Below are 22,602 nucleotides of genomic sequence, written 5' to 3'. Positions count from 1 at the left end.
ATTTAAAGATTTTGTTTGAAAAAAAACTTTATTTTTCTTAATAACTGGTTCATTTTTTTATAAATGTTTTTAAATTAAGCCGTAAATGTTTTTTTAATTTCATTTTGTCTTATTTTCAGTTTAATAATGAAAATTGATGCTTTGTTTTAAATTTGAATATAAGCCAATATTTTGTTGTTATGTTTATTTGTTATTTTTTTTTAGAAATTGTTGATTGCGTGTATTTTTTGTTTGTTTGTTATGTTATTTTCAATAAATTATAATACACATAAAAATTATAAGAATTTGCACTTCCTTTTCTTTGTGGGTTCTGGTGGTTCCAATGCAGCTAATATTGCTTCATCGAAAACGTTTTTAAGACCTTTCTGTAAATAGCAAAAAAAAAATAACAATTGATAACATATTAGTAACATAAAGTTAAATATTTTCTTATGAGGAGCCATAAACCATAACTTACTTGTGTTAAAGCTGAACATTCAACATATTTGACAGCTTTCAATTCTTTAGCCAATTTTTCACCCATTTCAATGCCAATGGGTTTTTGTTTGTTTTTGGCCAATTTTTCCAAAGTGCTGGTTTCATCGCGCAAATCAATCTGTGTGCCCACCAACAAGAATGGTGTCTTCTGACAATGATGTGTTATTTCGGGCACCCACTGAAAAGGGAAGTTTATCATTACATTTCTTTACACTTAGATTTGATTTTGAAAATAACTTAAAACTGAACTAAGATCGGTCATAGTTGAAATGTTACAACACAACAACCCTCCTGGCCCTGTCACGCAGAACCGAATGAAAAGAAATATAGTTCAGAAAACTAGTAACAACGACCAAGGATTGTTAAACCCACCACAATGATTTTACACGTGTCACTGCTACAACAACTACAACCCTCGTGAAGTCGAGAATATAATCTCCAAATCAAAATCATCTTAAGCTCTTGGTCCGGAATGCATCTCTATGTTAATACTAAAAAACTCCGTGTAGTAGGTATGGAATATCTAAGCCACCTTTTAGAACTCTTCTTTCACAAATTGACGATTTAAGATGTCTGAAAGGTCGCTCGGGTAATCACAATTTTTAAAACCAGACCAACCTACTACTTAAATCCTACCGACCCATCTACTTGTTATCATTTGTAGAAAAAAATATAGAATCAAAACTACTATCAACCCAAAAAAAGAGATTTCCCGCTCGCCAATCACCAACATGGTTTCAGGAAAGCGCATGAATGTCGAGAGTTTTAACGTGAGCACCTGCCTTGACGGCCTTATCTCACGGTGGTCTTTTTCATCCACTGGGTAGCCTTGAAAACGGTCTACCATCGCCCCTTTATTATTCAATGAAGAACACAGGTGGCAATTTTTGTACACTGGCTTTGACCGGTCCATGCACAAGTACTTTGCTGGAGTACTCGAGCTATCTAATCTCTGACCATTGGATGGCCTCTGTCGATTCGGCAACAGCACTTAGAGACGTAACCGGTGGACAGAAGTACGATCCATCAATAAGCTGAAGACATTGTTCTTACTCATAGGGACACACTGTGGTAATTCTGATATGAACAGAGTATACTCTGAACATATCTGGACAAGGAAGGAGAATTCAATGTTATCATTTGTACATGATACCTTTCATCCATTATCATTTAACCCAGCATACATCTCATTCATACGACACATTCATAAGAGAAAAACATACGACACCTTCATTAGGTAGATGGGTGGAGTAAGGCACGTCGAACCTCATATTCATCCGGCACCATATACAATTAATACCAACTCATTTCGAACGCTTAGTCCCACAGCCACTCCTCTGTGGGGTGTCTGTTGTTTTCTGCAATAGCACCGAACATATCCCAAAATATTGATTTTATCATGCATCAGTCTTTTAACCGTCACTTACTCTCCCCGCGAATTTGGGTTTAAAGCACAGCCACAACGTGGATCCCGAAGGAATCTCAACCAACTGCCCAGCCAGAACATAGTCCTGCGGGCAACTGGCCACCCGTAGTACCAGATTATGCGGTGCTCTGGTCTGACCTCTTTCAATCTATGCAAGGACTAAGCCAAGCTGTAGACTGTAAACAATTTTTCAGTCCCGGCCAGACTGGAGGTATTGGCCACCTCTTTATACCCCGGGATTGCAATTACACCAAGGCGGAGGTCTCACTAAGGTAACATGTTCCCGGGGGAGGGAAGCGCATATTACCATAACAGCTTTAACACAGATAACCTCCCAGATCGCCAGTGGCCTCAATCAGCAACGACCGGGTCAGCGCACCATCATCGCCTACCTGCATTTATCTAAGGCCTGCGATATGGTCGATCACTCGATGCTGATAACCGACATCACTTATTCAACACTACCCCTACTTTTCAATATTTATGTTGTTAGGCTTCCAGAACCCCCATTGATATCTTTTTCATGTCGTATGCAGATGATTGCATTAGGTGTCAACATCGACGATCTAAGCGCCAATTCTCTTGGCATACCACAAGGTCTACAAATTTGAACTTCATATGGTTAAGACCAACTGAGGTGGCACAGTATCTCCAGCTCCCCATTCCACCCACAGAGACAGACTTAATTAAGTTTTATTATTTAAAGTGCAGCCTGACTATCTATATCAAAAGTTACTACAGAATCCTATTCAATGAGATTCCGTATCAGGTTTACTGCTTTCCATATCGCAGATATCTGCTTGCAACTAATATGTAAATCCAGTTTCCCATAACTCTCAAATTTCGTTCATATAAAGATTATGTACGTATAAAAAAACACAACTACTTACCTTTTCTTTAACATTTTCAAATGAACTAGGACTAACGACTGAGAAACACACCAAAAACACATCAGTTTGTGGATACGACAATGGACGCAAACGATCATAATCCTCTTGACCAGCTGTATCGAATAAACCCAATGTATAGGGCTCACCACCAATCATAACCGTTACGGCATAATTATCAAATACGGTGGGCACATATTCCGAGGGGAATTTATTAGTTGTATAAGAGATAAGCAAGCATGTCTTACCAACAGCACCGTCTCCAACAACAACACACTTAATAGTCTGCATTGTCTATAATTACGCTAAAAGTAGAAAGGAAATATATTAAAAATAAGGACACAATTAATAAACTAAATATGACTATTATTAATTAAATTACTAACTAATTAAATTACAAAAAGTATTTATTACTATTTTTACTGTACGCTGCTTAGTTTTGAATTAAAAAAAAAGAAAACTTTAATGAATCATTTTTATGTACATATTTGTTTTGTTTCGATTTTTTATCATTTTAAAGTGTTGCCTTATTCTGTTTCTGTTGAAATTCTCTTTTTCACCATTGCATTTTAACTTTACATAAAAAAAGCATAAAGACAAAATAACTTAAAACACACTGGATGTCTGCTAGACTCTGCTACCGAAAACTCCCTTGTATTAAAATGTATATTTGTATGATTTTATCTTCATGTGGTGCACTTTTTTTGTATATTCTTTATAGTTGACAGTATTTGTGGGGAGTGCCTGGCTCAAGTTTATACACATAACACGATAAGAGTTATTCTATGATTGTGTTTAAAAAAAAAAAACAATATGTTATTGTTGGCGTCTATACAAAGGATGAATGTTTGAATTAGAATTAATTACCCTGCTATGGATAATATGCATATAAAAAGTTTTTTTTTAGGTGGAGTTCATCTAATGTTAAAAATAAACCCTTAGCAATGTTTAATAATAATTACAACATGTAAACTTTAAAACATAGATTAACTAAACTAAAATGTAACTTTTTTTAATATTAAAAACTTTCTTTAATAAACTATTGAATGAGAACATTTTAAGTTTGATAGCTGCCTGCATAATCTTGCTTGGGAGTAAAAAAAGAGCTTTCTAATTTTTTACTCTTTTTAAATATTTACATTTTTTGTTAGTATGTAGTATTGCACATATTAAAATTCTTCAAATAACTCAGATTTACTTCCTTCCTGCCTGTTACAAACCAATAAAAAGTAGACAACAAATTACTTTTTGTTGTGTGTAAAGTTCCAATGATGATTGTCTTTTGTCGCGCAACATTAAAACAACCAGAACATTAAAATAACAAATTCTTTAAAATGTTTGTTATATTAATTAAATGTTATTATTTCAAGAAAACTACTTTTAATTTTAAAAACTACAAAGAATTTTTAGTAGTTATTAATAAATGTTTGGTTTAGAAGTTACTCTCCCCTATTCTGCAGTTGTTATTCTAATAAATATCGTGACGCTCCAATTGATTCCTTTTTTTGTTTGAAAAACGTTTCTTTGATCATAACTGAATGTAAAAACGTAGACAAAATTCAGAAAAGAGTAAAAAATAATTCCAATTTACAATAGAAAAATTATTTAAACTCCAAGAAAAAATTTAGAACTTTTTCTAAAAACTACTAGTTCTAGAACGAGTGAAAACAGAACCACTTCAGATTCTTAAACAACTGCTGTGGATGTATATACATCCTTGAAAGAAGGATATACATCCTTGAAAGAAGGATACATCCTTGAAAGAAGGATGTATATACATCAAATCCGAAGAAATACACCTAGGCCTCTATCGGGTCTGGTGTGCGCTCCTTAACCAGTGTCTCAGGTACGAATTGAATCCACCACCTCCGGTCTACCAGACTAGAACACTAACCTACCGGAGACCACTAACCTACCGCCACAAATAGTTTTCAAGGAACTAGTTCTTTGAAACTAATTATACATTGCTACTATAATAGTTCAATAAAACGCTTACTATTTCCGAAACAACTTGAAAACAATTGAAAAAAATTTCAAAAAATTAAAATTTTATAAACCTAATTTTATCGAAATAGAAAACGCGTTCAAATGTATGTTTTTGTATTTAACTAAACTACAAGATATTAAAGAGATCCCCAATTGAATGGTATCGAGAGAAGGAAATGTTAGACCTGGTTCACACTAGGAAACTTTTTTTGGGAAACTTTTGATTTTTATGTGAGAGAGAAAGAGAAAGTAATACCAACTATCTCTTTCTCTCATACACAAAATCAAAAGTTTCTCAACAAAAGTTTCCTAGTGTGAACCATGTCTTAGCTGCTTGTAACGTTCATATATCCTTACAAAAAATATTTTAAAAGATTAGGGGTGCGGAAGAATTATATTAAATTTTACGTAAGATATGTATATAAGTTTTTAAATAACATTGGTACAATAGTAAAAATTCCTCAACAGTTTCTCAAAATTGCTCCTAATCTTAATAATTTCAAAGAAAAACACTAAAAAAGAAAAATTTGTTTAAACGTTATTTAAAACTTCCATGGAACTAGTTCTGAGGTTGACAAATACAAACAAAATTCATTGTTTATAGAACTAGTTCCAGAAGCGTTCCAAAGAACGAGTATCGACTCCATAACACTTCTTCAGAAACAGTTCCGAAGGTAACAATTTCAAACAAAAATCATTGGTCTCAACGCCAAACTAGAACGAGTTCAGGCTAAAATCATGTGTTCTACAACTAATTGTAGAACTAATACAATTTTTTTCTGGGACGATTGATTTAATTGGCAAAAGAACTTAAGAAAATATGACAAGATATAATGAAGCAGTAATTATTCACTGACAACTAACTATAACAAAGTTCCTGTAAAGATTTTCTCTACTTCCGCCTCAAGGTTTTGATCATACCTTGTCCGTCTATTTTTTTCGATCGTGACAGGAATATTCTCACTTTAACACAGTTATATACATTTCATTTCACTTTTAAGTTTCTAGATTTGATTCCTTTAATATATTAAAAAATTAATTAGGTTAGGCTTACTAACAAGAGTCTTTACTTGGGTCCTTTATGGTCCCTTTGTAACGTTTGTAAAGAGAAGAAGATTAGGGAAAAAATATTTGGAAGGGAAAAATAATACAGAATAGAACATAGAATAATAAAAATAATAATAATAGCGCATAAAGATGAGGCCAAGACTATGTTTCAAAAAACAAAAGATCGTAGTGTGTATTTAGTTACACACCCACTTTGACAATTTCAAGAATGCTATTATACACCCAGGTTGAACATCTGATAGATCAGATAGATCAGAAAAGTGAGACGAGCCCAGCGCCTGATGACGGAACGATTGCAGGGCCGGACAGTTACACAGAAGATGGGTAATTAATTCCTCCTCTTCTTCATTATGACAGCACCTAAAAAAGTCATTATATGGAATACCAATACGTCTAGCATGGTTTCCGAAATTTGAATGACCGGTAAGAACCGATAATAGAGCGCTGAGACACATTCTGTTTAGTCCTATAATGTAGGATGTTTTGTGGGAATCTATACGAGGCCACAGTAGCCTAGCGATCGAGCAAGTGTGCTTCTGAGACCACCGTCCCTGAGCTGATCTAAAGCAATAATCAAGTATTTGTTTCTTGATGACCGTTAAGGGGACACCACAGAACTGGTCTATATCCAGTATGGACATCCTCGTGCCGGCTTTTGCTAAAATGTCAGCAGTAGTATTGCCAGTTATATCTTCGTGTCCTTTGACCCAAACGAGGGTAATTCTTGAATGTCTCGCCATCTCATTTAGAGACGCCCGGCAATCTTGGACAAGTTTTGATGTAGAATACACACCTATCAGGGATTTGATGGCGGCTTGACTGTCAGTATAGATTCTGATATCCCTGTTGGATATCCGATAGTACCTAAGCCAATTAGATGCCTTCTTTATAGCTAAGATTTCAGCCTGTAAAATAGTACATTCGTCTTTGAGTCGGAAAGAGATTTTCAGAATAATTTCAGACTGTCAAAAATATATGACAAATTAACTAGATCTGGACTAAATTTTTAAAGTTAATATCAACATTTTGGTGAATATTAAACTTAATAATTAATTATTTTAATACTCTGATCCACAATGCACTTACACAATCTCACTTTTATTGTAGTATACAATAAAAAAATTTGTATTGTTTTTAATGAATGCAGTCGCTCCCTACAAATAACCAACAAAAAAGTGATAGCAGAGTCTTGACGACGCAATTGACTTGGATTGCATGGTGTTAGTGTATAGAAGCAAACAGCGAATTTTTATTGTATGCAATGGAGTAATTATTTGACTCGGAACATTTTTTGCACTATGATCGTTTTATCAAATATACTAACTAGTATGTATATAGCATGTATACATACAATTGTTGTATATCTCTGCTATAATGATATGACTCAATTTTTGTTTTTGTTGTTGTTGTTGTTATTTTTTCGACGGAAAAACTTATGTGATAACGTGATAAGAATTATTAACTACCAATCAACATTTATATATACACTGGTGTACAAACATAAAAAAGAAAAGACAAAAATTCATATGCTAGACTACGCATTACTATTTTAGAAAATAACTAACCAATTTGTTGGTTTTTGCAGTTTTATTTTTTAAACTAGTAACACCAAACACTTCTTCACAGTTTTAGGTTGTTTTTAATGCTTTTGCTTTGCTTATAATAAAAAATGTACTTGTTTTAAAGTTAACATTGCACTAAGTATAACTGAAAGTCATTGATTTCCAAACTTGTTTTTTAGGAATTTAGCACAAGAATAAAGAAAATTCCAAACACATACTAAAACAGCAAAATATTTAAAAAACAATTGCTACACCAACCACACAATATCAACACCAAAAAAATAAAAAACAAACACATATAAATATCAATAGCAGAACAAAATCTTTTTATGGCTAAGCTGCCTGGCTTGCGTTGGCTGAATTGACTGGTTTAGTTTATTTTTCATAGCCCATTATCATCAGAAAAGTGCCTGGGTTTTGTTTTTTGCTATTTAGCTGAATTTTTAGTCCATCATCATAAGACATATAGACAGAACGACAAATAATCTGACTAACTAACTAGTCAAGTATCTGCCCAGTCGACGCCACTGCGCTGCTTTGATATTTAAAGTTGCCGCAAGAACATAAGTATGATTTTTTTATTTTGTAAAAAATGTAGGCGACATTTTCCCCACACTCCGTTTTTAAAGGTATGACAAAAAACACCATTATTCTTTTATTCCTCTTTGTTGCACTGCTTCGCCGACTTCATCATCTCGTCGTTACTTCTCTGTCATCGTTGCAAAGTTTTTTTTTTCTTTCGTATGTCTCAACTTTTCACTTTAGAATTTTCTTTATTTTGCATCACAAATTTGACCATTAACACTTGTTTTTTATATTCATTCATTAGCACTTATTATTGTTTTGTTTTATTTGCTATATTTTTATTAAAAATTTTTTAATTTACTTACATTTTTAACAAGAAATTTTATGGGTTGGGCAGATCAGCTCGTATTCACAAAAAATTTCCTTCTAAGACGAGAGACCTGTGCCGACAAATATAAACGTCTACGGCAGATACTACAACACTTGAGCGACGGCTTAAATTCGACTGTAAGCCGGCTAAGTTTTTAGCTGAATTATTATTTTTTGTTTATGCTTATTATTAGATAAATTGTATATTATGAAAGTACTTTAGCAACAAGTTACCCATAAATGATGAAGAGGTCTTTCCAGTTAACTTTAGCTATTGATAACTTATAAAAATGGTCCTACATATCATGCTTAAAATATTTTACAACGTCGGCTTTTATATATTTGCGCCGGTTAGACTTAAGAACAATCGGCACAGGTTACTGTTTACGCTTCTTGATTATGAAATTCACCACGCTATGCGGTAGACAATTATGAAGAGATGTGTAATATGGTAGTTTTGCACAATATATTTGCTTTAGAAAAGTATTAAACGTAGATGTGTCTAACGTTTTTTTTAAGTTCAGCTGAATATATTTTATTTACATATTGTAAAATTTTAGAGGTTTTTCAGTTATGAACTTTAATGTCGTTTTCTTACGAGGCCATGCTTGATATATATTTTAAACTAAGTTATATATTTTTATTATTATTGGCGCATATTAATCCAGATGTTTTTCAGAATTTTAACTTAAAACAAGTTATATGCATATTTCGTCCTACTTATATACGCAGAAATAAAACATGTGTACCAAATTTTGGATTTTTATTTTATTTTAATAATAATTATTATTAACAATTTCCTAACAAAATTGTATAGCTTTTTTGAAAGAAAATGAGAACCTTTCATTTTTTATTCAGAAAAGTCCAATTTAAGTTGAGATTTCACATATTAAATCTGGAAAAGAATAATGATTTTCCAGTTCAAATATGGAAGAGGGCAATCAAATTAAATAACTGAAAAAATCTATTGATATAAGTTTAACATCATATTATTTTAAAACGAATCAATCTTTCATGACAATTTATATTTTGATAATATTTTGTGATTTATTTCTATAATTTCGCATACATTGCAACTTTTTGCATATATCAAAACAAATATTTAAAGTAAAAATTTAGATAATTCATTTGGAAATATTGTATTTTTCAGTAGAAATTTGTATGACCTTATAAAGGTTAGGTTATAGTTATAAAATAAATAAATAAAAATATTGTCCTATTACGGCAACGTTAACATTAACGTTTTAAAAGTACGTTTTTATACAACCATGTGCATACAGTTATTAAAAACAAAAATAACAATGAATGTCATTGTTTGAGAACAAATAAGATTTTTTTCAAATAAAAACAATGACAGCTGAGAAGCCAATAATTTTTTGTTAAAATAATACATAGGACAACTTAATAAATAAATAAACATTAAAACACAAGTATTTGATTATAAAATTTAATTCGTCCAGAAAAAGGAAGCTATAAAAATGTCTGGATTAATTGATAAAAGGTAAGAGACATAAATTAAAAGAACGAAAAGAGGAGACAGAATTTTACAGTGGAGCTAAACATGTAAAATTTTGTATAATTTTGAAGTCGTAATTTAATCATATCTATTTTAATTTTATTTCATAGAAAACGCAGTCGTGAAGATGATGTATTGTGTGAATCAACACCATTGTCTAAGCGTATTAATAATTTACACTTATCTAATTTTGAAGAGGCTCAATATAATCAACAACTACAAAACACCAATGCTCATCACAACAACAATCATTTGCAACACTTAACCAAAGATATGATGACGGCAGAATCTTCTGCTCTAAAACCTATGACTGCCGATAAAAATATGTATGAACCAGAATTAGATGAATCTCAGAATCCGTTTTATTATGTAAAAAATAAACTCTTACACGATTTACATTTGGAACGCATGAAAAGATGTTCAGTGTAAAAATGTAAACAAAGCAGCTATTGAATATTATTTTGCACTATGGTATTTTTTTTGTAATCCTAATGAGTGTAGTCGATTAATAAATGATGTTTTTGAAGGAGTTTATATATAAGATGTTATGAATAATTTATGTTATTTTTATATATTATACTTAAATCTTTTTTTCATATATTTATTATTACAAAATAATTTTTAGTTTAGTTATTTAAAGAAAAGATTGAATGAAAATACATTTTATTTGAAATAAAACTTTTCTGAGTCATCACTACTATAAAATTATAAAATAGATAAGTGCACTGACTGTAATTATTTTAAGAAATTTATCAGAAAATATAAAATTATTGCATTTATTCAAATTTTCATATTACATATTGACAAAGTTTAGATGAAGTTAATTCTATTTTTAATTAATTCACGTTAACTTTCAATTCTTTTGAATCGAGTTAAAAAGTATCCAAAGGCCCGTTACACATGTCGATTAGAATGGTTTTAATTTCATATTATTATTCCGATTAAATTTGTTTTAGCTTCTCCGAATTCCGAATAATGTAGATAATTCACAACAATTTAAAATTATATTGATTTAATTAAACTCTGTTTAGCCAGAATCGTAAATGTTCTTGTTTTTATTAAAAAAAAAACAATAATTGAAAATTTCTTGTCCCAAATAATTTTTCGTTCGTAATAGTATTCATGACTTGGTACATCTAATTGTTGTTGAAGCAGCATGGGTCGGCGAAATTTTCCGAGCTGTTGCTGAGATGACACCAGCCCAAACAAGAGTGGCTCTTTAATTGGATGGTGCAGTCGATTCCGCAAACTGTGCATAACCTTGGTCCGGGATTTAATTCAATTTCGGCACAGACCAAAATGATGAGAAGCAGCAATGCCGGAATATGTTGCTCCTCAGCAGAAAATTGTATTGTTGTTGCTGGGGTTAACAGACCTTAGACAAATAATTCGGGCCATTCCGGTACGTAGAACCGGCTGTCGGGGAATGTACATCTAATTGTCCAATTTTTAGGCGAAAGTTCTTATCACATTTACTAATGTTCTTAATTAGACCATGTTAATTTTTCTGTGACTTCCGTCACCTTTAAATGCCAGCAACCCTCGCTGGTCCCTTATACAGGTCTCCTCTATCAAAGGAATGAAACCGCGCTAAAGACATATTCAAATGGTCATTTCTATCACCCTTTGAAATCTTAGAATAATCAGTAATGCGGCTTTAAAGATTTTTAGAATGTAAGAATTAAGTTGAGTTAAATAAACTGCGATAAAATCGGTCAAATAATTTCAACTCAGTACCGAAAGATTTTTCCCTGGGAAGACCTTCCACTGTTTACACAAATTAATATAAAATCGAAACCCAGAGACAGCTAAAACAATTGAGCTAAGCTAAATCTGACGTACATCTCATCAGGTTATTTAGATATCGTGTCCAAATGTTTACTAATTCCCAATTTTTTGGTAGAAGAAGAAGATATATAACAGAGGTGGAACCGTAAAATAATGGTGTATTCTCACCGTCTCAAATATGACCATAAACGGGGTTTTTAATCTTTAGGGCTTGATATCTCGAAAAACTGATGTGATAGAGAAATTTAGAAAAAATGCGGTGGTTTCTAGGTTAAAAAATTCTTGGCCTGTTCTATTTATACCCTACACCACTATAGTGGGGAGGGTATTATACGTTTGTAACATACAAAAATATTGGTCCAATACCCACCTTAATGTATACCGATCGATTCAGAATAATTTTTTGAGTCGATTAAGACATGTCCGTCCGTCCGTCTGTCCGGCTGGCTGGCTGGCTGTCCATGTAAACCTTGTGCGCAAGGTACAGGCCGCAATTTTCAAGATAATTTGATGAAATTTGGACCAAGCATGTTTTTTGGCACAAGGACGAAGCCTATTGAAAATGGTTGAAATCGGTGCATTATTTCAACTAGCCCCCATACAACCGTACCTCCCGATTTGAACTTTTTATGCTATAATTACGTCAAATATTCTGCTATCTCTCTAAAAATTGGCACAAATAAGTTTTATATAAGTATAAATGATACTGCAGATTTTCGTAAGGATCGGCCTATATTTGACCCTAGCCCCCATACAAACCCCCCTTCAACAAATGACTTAAACGTCTAAAATTGACTTGTAACCATTTGTATCGCAATGAAACTCAACAAAACTAACTGTTATTTAGAAATATATCCTTTTCCCAAATTTACCGAGGATCGGCCCATATTTGACCTATATAAAGCCTCATTTAGAAATTTTAGTTTTTTATCAATAAATGGCTTAAATATTTTGGAATTATGGTAATATTCAACATAAAAGTTTCTTTACAAAAAATAAAAATTTTATAAAAGTAAAAATTGTAAAAATATACTCATGGTGTAGGGTATCATATGGTCGGCCATGCCCGACTATACTTTCCTACTTGTTTTTAAATGCTATTGAACCGTTACTAAAGGCAAATAACAAACGACAAAAAATATATGAAATAGGTTCGAAGGTTTGAACGAACAGTAGTAGTTGGTATTGCACTTGGCGCGAACTGCACGTTAAAGTGTTACCAACATAGCGACTTTCATGAAAAATATTTTTTAATTAAATATTTCTTAAATTTATATATTAAAAGCGTATATGTATAAAGAAATATTTTATATAAAAGACAATTTATAGGGAATATTTCAATAAAATAACTACGGGATATATTATTACTAAAAATTTAATAGTTATATATTTATTTTATTTAGTTATAAATACCAGTTAGCAACACTGTTGTTTTCTTTGTGTCAAATAAATTTATAAATGAACACCGCCAGTCATCAACAACAAACATTTGTTGCTTTTACAAATTTTGACAATTGTATAAGATTGTTGTTGTTTTAATTAATTTTATTTTTAGTTTTTAATGTAATAATAAAATTTTTGTTTTTTCCTACAACATATTACAATAAACATTAAATTATAGTATAAATTTTGTAAATTCCATAATTGTTATGCAATAAAAACACCATTCAGTGCCTTATTCATAAACAGAAAATTAATGTGCTTAAAAATTATGCTGCGCCAGCAATAAAAAAATTCTTTTATAAAAAAAATCTATATAAAATCGAATCAATCATAAAATACCTTAAAATCCCCCGGGAATGTTAATGCGAGTGTGTTTAAAATAAACACAGAAGCACACACGTCTCAATGAAAATGAGTCCATTTCGCAGCAAAAAACCAAGGGTTTTTCCTGTTAAGGTCATTACCTTCGATTCGGAACTTGAATTCGAATTGGAACAGAGGTCCAGCGGTCAAGACCTATTCGATTTGGTATGCCGTACGATTGGATTGCGCGAATATTGGTATTTCGGTTTGCAATATGTCGATACGCGTTGTAATGTTACCTGGCTGAAAATGGACAAAAAAGTCAAAGATCAACGTATACAATTGCAACCGAATGGCTTTTATGTTTTCAGTTTCTATGCAAAATATTTTCCCGAAAATGTTAGCGAAGAATTGATACAAGAGATAACACAACATTTATTCTTTTTACAAGTGAAACAAAGTATACTCTCAATGGATATTTATTGTCGTCCGGAAGCTTCTGTTCTGCTGGCTTCGTATGCTGTTCACGTACAATACGGGCCATATGATTCGGAAACATATAAGGATGGTATGCTACAGGGTGTCGATTTATTGCCAAAAGGTGTTACGGATCAGTATCAGATGACACCCAAAATGTGGGAGGAACGTATAAAAACTTGGTATGAACAATAATCAATGTACCTATTTGTGATGTCGAATTTTATTTAGTTTTAGTTAGTTTGTTAGTTCGAAAGGAGGAGGCCTCAATCAGGCCTCTTGTGCGCTTTATTTAGTTTTAAGTAAAACGGAAAAAGTATTTTAGAATGATTTGTATATAAACAATATTGAATTCAGAAGAAATTCATCTTGTCAAGATAGTGAGTGTAGTATGTGTCTGTCAATCCTAATTCCTTATATCAGCATATAGATGCTATGTTATTCGATTTGGCGATCCAAGTTCGGTTGATTAAGGAAGTATTGAAATGTTCTCCAAATTAATGGACGAAAGTTTTAGCCAATATCACTAATATTAAAAAATTGTATAACCAGTATTCTAAGTTGCACTAATACCGTTAACAAAAGATTTTAAACCGTTTTTTAGGTATATGGATCATGAACCAATGACAAGAGATGAAGTTGAAATGGAATACTTGAAAATTGCACAAGACCTAGATATGTACGGTGTCAATTATTTCCCCATTACAGTAAGAACATTCTATATTGATCTTCTCAAGTTTATTAAAACAATCCTATTATTATTTTATAGAATAAAAATAAAACCAAACTTTGGCTGGGTGTAACTGCAGTAGGACTCAATATTTACGATTATCATAATAAATTAACGCCGAAAACGACATTCCAATGGAATGAAATACGACATGTTAGTTTTGATGATAAGAAATTTACTATACGTCTAGTGGATGCAAAAGTATCAAGTTTTATATTTTATTCCCAGGACTTACACATAAATAAAATGGTAAAAAAATATTTTAAAGATATATAACTAAAAATAGATGTAATAAAAAATATAAATATTTAAGATACTCGATCTTTGTAAGGGCAATCATGATTTGTACATGAGACGTCGTAAGCCTGATACAATGGAAATACAACAAATGAAAGCTCAAGCCAAGGAGGAAAAACAACGCAGACAAATGGAACGTACAAAATTTTTAAGAGAGAAAAAATTGCGTGAAAAGGCAGAACAGGATCGTTATGAATTGGAAAGTCGTTTGGAACGTTTACAAGAAGACATGCGCATGGCTAGTGATGCTTTGGTAAATAATATATATTTTAAATGTAAAAAAAGTATTCAAAATTTTAATTGTTTTTTTATTCAGCGCCGTTCTGAGGAAACTAAAGAGTTGTATTTCGAAAAAAGTCGTGTCAATGAAGAGCAAATGCAATTGACCGAATGCAAAGCGAATCATTTTAAGAGTGAAATGGATCGATTGCGTGAACGTCAAATGAAAATTGAACGTGAAAAAATGGAGCTTGAAAAGAAAATACGCGATGCCGATTTCTATGTACATCAGCTGACAGTGGAGAAGGATAAACGTGAAGCCGAAGCTGAAAAGCTTAAAAAAGAACTTATTTGTGCCAAACTAGCAGAACGAGAAGCCACGGCACGTCTGCTAAATTTCCTAAATCGTGATCGTAAAAACTCACAAGACAGTATGCTGCCACCTAACATAACCGTCAATTCTTCCTCGAGTTCCAGTAATAATATTGCGGCCTCTGTCAGTACACCATCACTGACAAATAGCAATTCTACGGCCGATATTAATGAATCGACCGGAGGTGTTGAGCTAACCACAAATGATTTAAACAACTTGAATCAAGGTGTAAGTGGAGGTTTAAGTGTTGGCGTAGTTGTTAATGAGGTGGCAGACGATGACTCTGAGAATGATGATTTCGAAACGAAAGAATTTATTTTAACCGACAGCGAAATGGAGCAAATCACTAACGAAATCGAACGAAGTCGTCTAGAGTATTTGAAAAAACACAAACAAGTACAGAACCAACTACAAACCTTAAGATCCGAAATTGAGCTCTTAAAAATCGAAGAAAATCAAACTAATCTTGATATTCTAAGTGAGGCTCAATTAAAAGCCGGAGAAACAAAATATTCCACCTTGAAGAAATTAAAATCTGGTTCTACTAAGGCACGTGTGGCTTTCTTTGAAGAATTGTAAATTGTTAGGTTTTTTATACATTTTATTATAATTTTTTTTTTCATTATTATTAACTACATATAATATTATGCATATCGAATGTAGAAGGGAGCTGGTGCTCTTTTTGACAAAAACTACTAAAAATCACACACACACACAAATGTATACCATAAATTTTAAGCCTGTGTTGCATCACAAAAACATTAATACTACATAGTACATAGAAAGTTTATACATAAATATATAAACAAAATATTGTTTATTTTAAATTTTATTGATATTTATAGAGATTATAAGGAAAAATAAAAGAAAATCAATTTTGAATTACAAGATTATTATTTAAGTTAATGGAAATAAATTAATTGATAGTTGGTTGTAATAGAGTGACTGTGGAACATATTTGTAGTAGATATAGTTTTTTTCTTTTCTGAGGTGAAAATATTCGTTCGGAAGTGAGTCAAGCATTTCGGTATAACCCGGATTTGGAAACTGCCACACATTGGCTCCAATACAGAGGTTTAAACTCTGTTACATCATCTAAGTTTTGAGACTATAAAAAACTGTTTGGAATTTTTACGGAAAACAGCTGAAAGGAACACAATATAACAATAAAAGAAACACTTCCGTATATTTATATTTTTATAGAAATTTTATTGTTATAAATTAAACATGAATTAAAAAAATGGAAAAAAAAGTCGTAAACTCTCATTAGCCAGTGACCTTAATGCCAGTTGACGTGAAAATTCTCAAAAAATAATCGCTTAAAGTCTAGAAAAATTTACTAAGAAATATGCATTTGTTGTTTTAAGAAGTAGAAACACAAACATTAATAAATTTTCTTATATTTTGTGGATGTGGAACTTAAAAAATATTAACATATATCAAAAAAATAAAGAAATAGACGATGATGATACAAACATAAGCTGATACAGCCTTGAGGTATAAAAACATCCATTTCAAAATTTATGAGCCCACAATGATGTTGTTAATGGGGATGTGGATGAGTTTAACGAAGAAACCAATGAATCCCATAATACAGAAGCCGATAGCGGTGGCGATAGCAATCTTTTGGAATTCTTTGCGATCGGGTTTGGTGCAACGTTTAACCAAACGGATGGAGTCCTTGGCGAAAGCGCGTCCAGGTTCACAGAATTTAACAACTTTATCCATGGCGGGTTTTTGTTAGTGTAATTTCAACTGTAATAAAAAGAAAGTAAATATTAGAAGTTACAATTACGACAAAATTTAACATTAAAATAAACAAATGAAAAGTGAGTTGAAAAGTGGAATTGTGTTAAGACAACTTGTTGTAGTTTTCTTTTAACACTGTATGTAGCACTCGTGGCATACGTCACACGTCAATACAATTATAATTTTCTAAGAAAAAGTTAATTTTCTTTTAAGCGGAAACTTTATGTTTCACACTTTTCTCTGTAACAACATATTAACTATTATTAAATATATTACATTTTTGTATTGTTTATGTCACTTTAATAATAGTTAATTCTTCTTTAAAGGTATAATTTTTCTAAATTAGAGCAAATTTCTCCTCTCTCTAATTTTCTATTTTTCCGATTCACTTTTCGTGTTATTTGATTATTTTAATGATTTTTTTATGGAATTGTTATGTTAAAACCTTCGCAAGTTGATTAATTTGTTAAATTAATTTAAGAAATTATGTTATTTGTTTAATAAATTTTATAAATAGTTTATTTTATAGAGTTTATGCACCACGCACCTACTTTTCGTTGCAATAAATTTAACACGAATGAACGACGAGTATCAAATTGTTGTATTGACAAACTTTGACAAATTTTACGTGGCAGACAGTGTTGCCAGAGCTTTAAATTTTTTGTAACCAATTTTGTTTTAAAAAGTAACCACAATTAAAAAAGTAACCAAATTGAATTTACCCATTCAATAGCATAATAAAAATGATAGTAATAATAATAATAATAATAATAATAATAATATTTATAATAATATTAATAATAATAATACATCAAAAATGTTGGGATATATTGACCCTGAATATAGAAAAATGCATACATACATACTAGATTCTTACTACATTCTAAGAAAATTTTAAAGTATGAGAGGAGAAAAAAATGTTTCAATATCGTTTATAACTACTTTACAAATAGTATTACAGTGAAAAAATTGAAAATGATTTCTTTAACAAATTTCTAGAGGATAGGACATAATTGGCCCTATAAGATATAAATCTAATAAATGTGTTTACGCTAGTAATAAATGACAAAAATACCAAAGTGTTAGCCTCCTATTAAAAATATGATTTAATTTACAATAAATTTTCTTTCTAAAATAGGCACGGAAAAAATAATTCATATCTAGAATGAATTTTGTAATAAATTGTACACAGAAAAAAATACATAACTGGAATAAATTTTGTAATAAATTTTATGAATCGAACATGACTTTTTTCCCCAAACCATTTTCATTTAAAATATTAAAAGTTCATAGAATGTATTAGTTTGTACATGACGATTTTTTGGAATTTTTACTTTTTTCTGCAATATTCATGAACAAATTACTTACAAAGTCTATTATCTACTAATCTGTTACCATATTTAGTAGATAGTAATTCTTTATTAGGGTATTTTGTAAAATAAATAAATATAAATTGAAATGCTGAAAAACTAAATCTTAAATAAAAAAACATCAGCAAACATACCTAAATATCTTTTCTTCATAAAATCCCGCCAATTACGCGCAGATTTCATTGATTTTATTCTAAAAATTATAAACAAAGACAAAATTTTCCTAAGAAAATTTTAAACATTTTTTTAACAAATAGAAAATAAATATATATTTGAAATATTTTAAGTCAAGGCTTCTAGATTATGTTTGAAAAAATAACAATTATAAAATTCATTATATATTACATTATAAAATTCATAATATTTATGCTGAAACTTTTTTCTGTGTATGAATTGAAGATGACTCTTTTCCCAAACCATTTTCATTAAGAATGTTAAAAGTTCATAAAATTTGAACATGAAAATTTGTTTCCGTTTTTTTTTTACTCATTTTCTTTGATTTTCATAGAAAATTTATCACTAATATTAAATATTAGCGAATATGAAATAAAAAACATTAGCAAATATAGCTAAACATCCATTCTTCAGAAAATTTTGCAAATTACTAGCATATTTCATTGTTTTCAATCTAAACATAAAGAAATAAAACATTTTCCAAAGAAAATATCAAACATTTTTTATGAAATAAAAAGTATAAAGAAAATTTTTAATATTTTAAATCAAAGCTTCTAGATTTTGTTTAAAGATATAAATTGTTTAAAGATATAAAATTTAAAAAATTCATACAATTTAGGAACTTATTCTTAAATATTATAAACTTTAGTTAATGAAAGCAGTTCATAATATTTATGCTCAAACTTTTTTTCTGTTTGTATGTACATACTTTTCTTACACTGTTTTAAATGATACAGAAAAGAAAATTTAACTGTAAAAAAAATTTTCCGTTTTTAAGAATTAAAAACAAAATAAAAATAAATATAATTATTCACATCAACACATTCGAAAATCAAATAACTTTTTGTTAAAAATAACCAAAGTGGCAACATTCGAATCAGACATTTACCTAATGCTTGTAGCGCCATCTATGTATCATTAAAATTAAACAGGTTATATTTTATGCGAAAAGTGCTACCAAGTTACTACCAGCATACAACTTGTGACTGTTAGGACTTTTCTTAATTAAGTTATTTTAAAACACGGTTCACAACAGAAAGAGTGTAGGTCTTTTTTTATATAATTTTCAGTTAGAGTTTCCACTTTCGCTTATAATTTTCAAAAGTTCTTATATGGTTCACAAGTAATATTTTTGGTAATTGAAGTTCCTGCCACTAAACACTTGTCATATACATATCTTTCAGATACGTTTTTTTTTCTCAAGAATTCCGCGATGTTTCCACAACATTGTCAGTACTTTGTCTAACTTAGAAGCTTTTGATAAATAGTCAACATCAGAGTTGGCAAAATTGTTGCAATTGTACTTTTATAATACAATTCTATGAGCCATATTGCACAATTTTTAATAAACATAACAATTTAAAAGTTTTTGTCCATGGTCTTGTCTATTAACTTTTCTAAGGACTACTCTATTAGTTAGTTTGTGGACTAGTATACCGATTATTAGGAAAAATAATTCCACTTTCGATCGGAATAGAATTCTGTGACAGACCTGATTATCTAGTCATTAGGCTTCGTTTCAAAAAACAAAATGTTTCCTCCATGGAAGTACTGAAAAAGACCTGAAGAAGTGATGATTTTAGCACAGGCTTGTCATAGGAGGGATGTTCTCTTTATTTGATTCCAAATTCACTACATCTCAAGTCAATTTTAGGTAGTAATTTTTATGTTCTGTTTTTGGAAGTTATTAGGAAGTGAAATTGTAATATTATAGAATACAACTTCTTTGACTTAAATAATATTAACATAAATAAATAACACGCATTTATCAATCAACTCCAAAATAAAATGGGTTTAATTAAAACAAATATGAATGTATAGTGGGGCGTAGCTGACCATATGATACCCTACACCAGTCAGTATGTATGTTAAAAATTGGGATTATTTTAAAAATAAAGCATTTGGTTTGTTTTTTAACTTTATTTTGGAATATTTTTACTTTTTTGACAAAAAAAGAGATTTTTTACAAGAGGGCTCAAAGGGGAGTAGGGCAAAATATGGTCCTATCCTTAAAAATGTTGGTAGGAGCAGTTAAGTCCTCTTCAATATTATTTATGTAGAATTTTAAAGTGTTATTAGTGTTTGTAAGTGAATTTTGACCTTTAAGTCATTTTCTGAAGGGGAGTTTGTATGGGGGATGGGGTCAAATGAAGCCCGATCATTACAAAAATCGGTAGTGTCATTTAAAGTTCTTTAAAACTAAGTTTTGTCGACTTTTGTTAACATAATATATTATTTAAATTAATTATAAGCCAAAAAGGCCCTATTTGGGGGTACGGTTGTATGGGGGCTAGTCGAAATAATGTACCTATTTTAACCATTTTAATAGGCTTCGTCCTTGTGCCAAATTTCATCCAATTATCTTGAAAATTGCGGCCTGTACCTTCCGCACAAGGTTTACAATGACAGCCAGCCAGCCAGACGGACATAACTTAATCGACTCAGAAAATGATTCTAAGCCGATATACTTTAAGGTATATTTTAAGGTGGGTATAGACGAATATTTTTGTATGTTACAAACATCAGCACAAACCCAATATACCCTACCCACCTTAAATTTTAAACAAAATTAGATTTTTTTTCGATTCTTTGGAAGTAAATAAACAACACTTACAGAGAAGGTAAACAAATTTACTTAGTACTTTTAATAGATATAACTTTTTTAAAAGTACTTCGTTTTATCTTTGCTGGGCTATTGTGAATCAATGATATTTGTGGATAATCTGAAATTACAATAAATTGATCAATTTGTTTACTAAGCTTAATTTAGACATTATCTCATAAGAACAAAATGTATTTGAAATAACAATATCTAGGTCATATTATGTAATATCGCAATTACTAGAATAGACAGGAATATCAAGACTATTTATTAGCAAAAAAAAAAAACTAGAAAACAAACTAAACAAAAGAACAAAACAAAAAATAAGAATTAAACGTCATTGTACTGATAAGAGAACAATAACAGTAAATTTTTTATATTTTGTTTTTGTTTGAACACAATGTGTGTATTGACTACACAGAGCATCATTTTTCAAAAACACGACGAAAACTAAGAAAACAAAAAAACAGTAATAAACAAATATTATTCATATAGTAGTTGTGTTGTTTTTTATTATCGTATGATACACTGATTCACTTCTTTTTTTACTTTTCAATAAATAAAAAATAATAAATTGTAGAGAATTCTTAAAAAAAAAGAAAAGAAAAATGCATGAGCGTATAAAACTGTGAGAAAATTGATAAGAAATTGTAGGAGAAAACAAAATAAAAACTCAATACAATTTGAGAATTTAATGCAAAAACACGTATATACACTTCACACTTACATATACATATGTATGTAAGTGTGAATATTTCTGTGAATAGCTAATTATATTATAATAAATATTTTTAAAATAAATTAAATCAAAAACGGAAATGCAAACATATAGTTTACAATCCACCTACTACATACAAAATCTCACTCAAAGCTAAACGAGTGGTAACGTTTAAAACAGTGACCGACTATCATGGCTAGCAGGGATCAAACAAAATCTGTTTTCTAAAATTATAGAATATTAATGACAATTGAAATTTATAGAAATAAACAAATACTAGCAAAACAAGTAAGAAGTTATAATCGGGCGAGGCCTCCATATAATACCCCACACCTGTATACGAATAAAATGTGATTTATTTTTCATAATTTAAGTTGAATTGTAGCTTGTCTCAGATATACTAAAGCCATTTATTGTTTAATTAAAATTTTGATGTGGGCTTTTTAGAGGGGCTAGGGGTCAAATGAGGCCCTATAATTATAAAGTTCATCAGGGTCATCAAGACTAGTATAGAACTTGGTTTTGCAGCTTTTTGTTGAGGAA

General features: G+C 30.6%; 4 protein-coding genes across 8 annotated transcripts; 2 read left to right on the top strand and 2 right to left on the bottom strand.

Moving 5' to 3' along the window:
- Positions 1–180: 180 nt before the first annotated feature.
- On the bottom strand, positions 181–8,443 carry LOC111680243 (cdc42 homolog). 3 transcript variants are annotated; one of them, XM_046946754.1, is made up of 4 exons: positions 8,297–8,443; positions 2,794–3,095; positions 458–655; positions 181–365 (listed from the first exon to the last, which is right to left on the bottom strand). In XM_046946754.1, the coding sequence occupies exons 2-4, from the start codon at positions 3,079–3,081 to the stop codon at positions 276–278; spliced, it is 576 nt and encodes a 191-aa protein (XP_046802710.1). In that variant the 5' UTR covers positions 3,082–3,095; positions 8,297–8,443; the 3' UTR covers positions 181–275. The 3 variants fall into 3 exon arrangements, with proteins under 3 accessions (XP_046802710.1, XP_046802712.1, XP_046802711.1); XM_046946756.1 differs by lacking the exon at positions 8,297–8,443 and adding an exon at positions 7,410–7,562; XM_046946755.1 differs by lacking the exon at positions 8,297–8,443 and adding an exon at positions 3,205–3,220.
- A 1,190-nt stretch (positions 8,444–9,633) lies between these two features.
- On the top strand, positions 9,634–10,371 carry LOC111687623. Its single transcript, XM_023450077.2, has 2 exons — positions 9,634–9,801; positions 9,927–10,371. Exons 1-2 carry the CDS (start codon positions 9,779–9,781, stop codon positions 10,243–10,245), a joined length of 342 nt encoding a protein of 113 aa, XP_023305845.1. The 5' UTR covers positions 9,634–9,778; the 3' UTR covers positions 10,246–10,371.
- A 2,765-nt stretch (positions 10,372–13,136) lies between these two features.
- LOC111687619 (moesin/ezrin/radixin homolog 2) lies at positions 13,137–16,334 on the top strand. Its single transcript, XM_023450071.2, has 5 exons — positions 13,137–14,009; positions 14,432–14,534; positions 14,597–14,806; positions 14,871–15,107; positions 15,171–16,334. The coding sequence occupies exons 1-5, from the start codon at positions 13,453–13,455 to the stop codon at positions 16,023–16,025; spliced, it is 1,962 nt and encodes a 653-aa protein (XP_023305839.2). The 5' UTR covers positions 13,137–13,452; the 3' UTR covers positions 16,026–16,334.
- Positions 16,335–16,634: 300 nt separating this feature from the next.
- Positions 16,635–17,839, bottom strand: LOC111687621 (protein transport protein Sec61 gamma-2 subunit). 3 transcript variants are annotated; one of them, XM_023450074.2, is made up of 2 exons: positions 17,747–17,839; positions 16,635–17,201 (listed from the first exon to the last, which is right to left on the bottom strand). In XM_023450074.2, the coding sequence occupies exon 2, from the start codon at positions 17,172–17,174 to the stop codon at positions 16,968–16,970; it is 207 nt and encodes a 68-aa protein (XP_023305842.1). In that variant the 5' UTR covers positions 17,175–17,201; positions 17,747–17,839; the 3' UTR covers positions 16,635–16,967. The 3 variants fall into 3 exon arrangements, with proteins under 3 accessions (XP_023305842.1, XP_023305841.1, XP_023305843.1); XM_023450073.2 differs by having other exon boundaries at positions 17,743–17,836; XM_023450075.2 differs by lacking the exon at positions 17,747–17,839 and adding an exon at positions 17,641–17,664.
- Between the last annotated feature and the right edge of the window lie 4,763 nt (positions 17,840–22,602).

Source organism: Lucilia cuprina, chromosome 3 (assembly GCF_022045245.1).
Source record: "Lucilia cuprina isolate Lc7/37 chromosome 3, ASM2204524v1, whole genome shotgun sequence".
NCBI lineage: Eukaryota > Metazoa > Arthropoda > Insecta > Diptera > Calliphoridae > Lucilia > Lucilia cuprina.
Note: the sequence above shows the minus strand (reverse complement) of the source record. Positions and strands in the feature narration are given on the sequence as shown.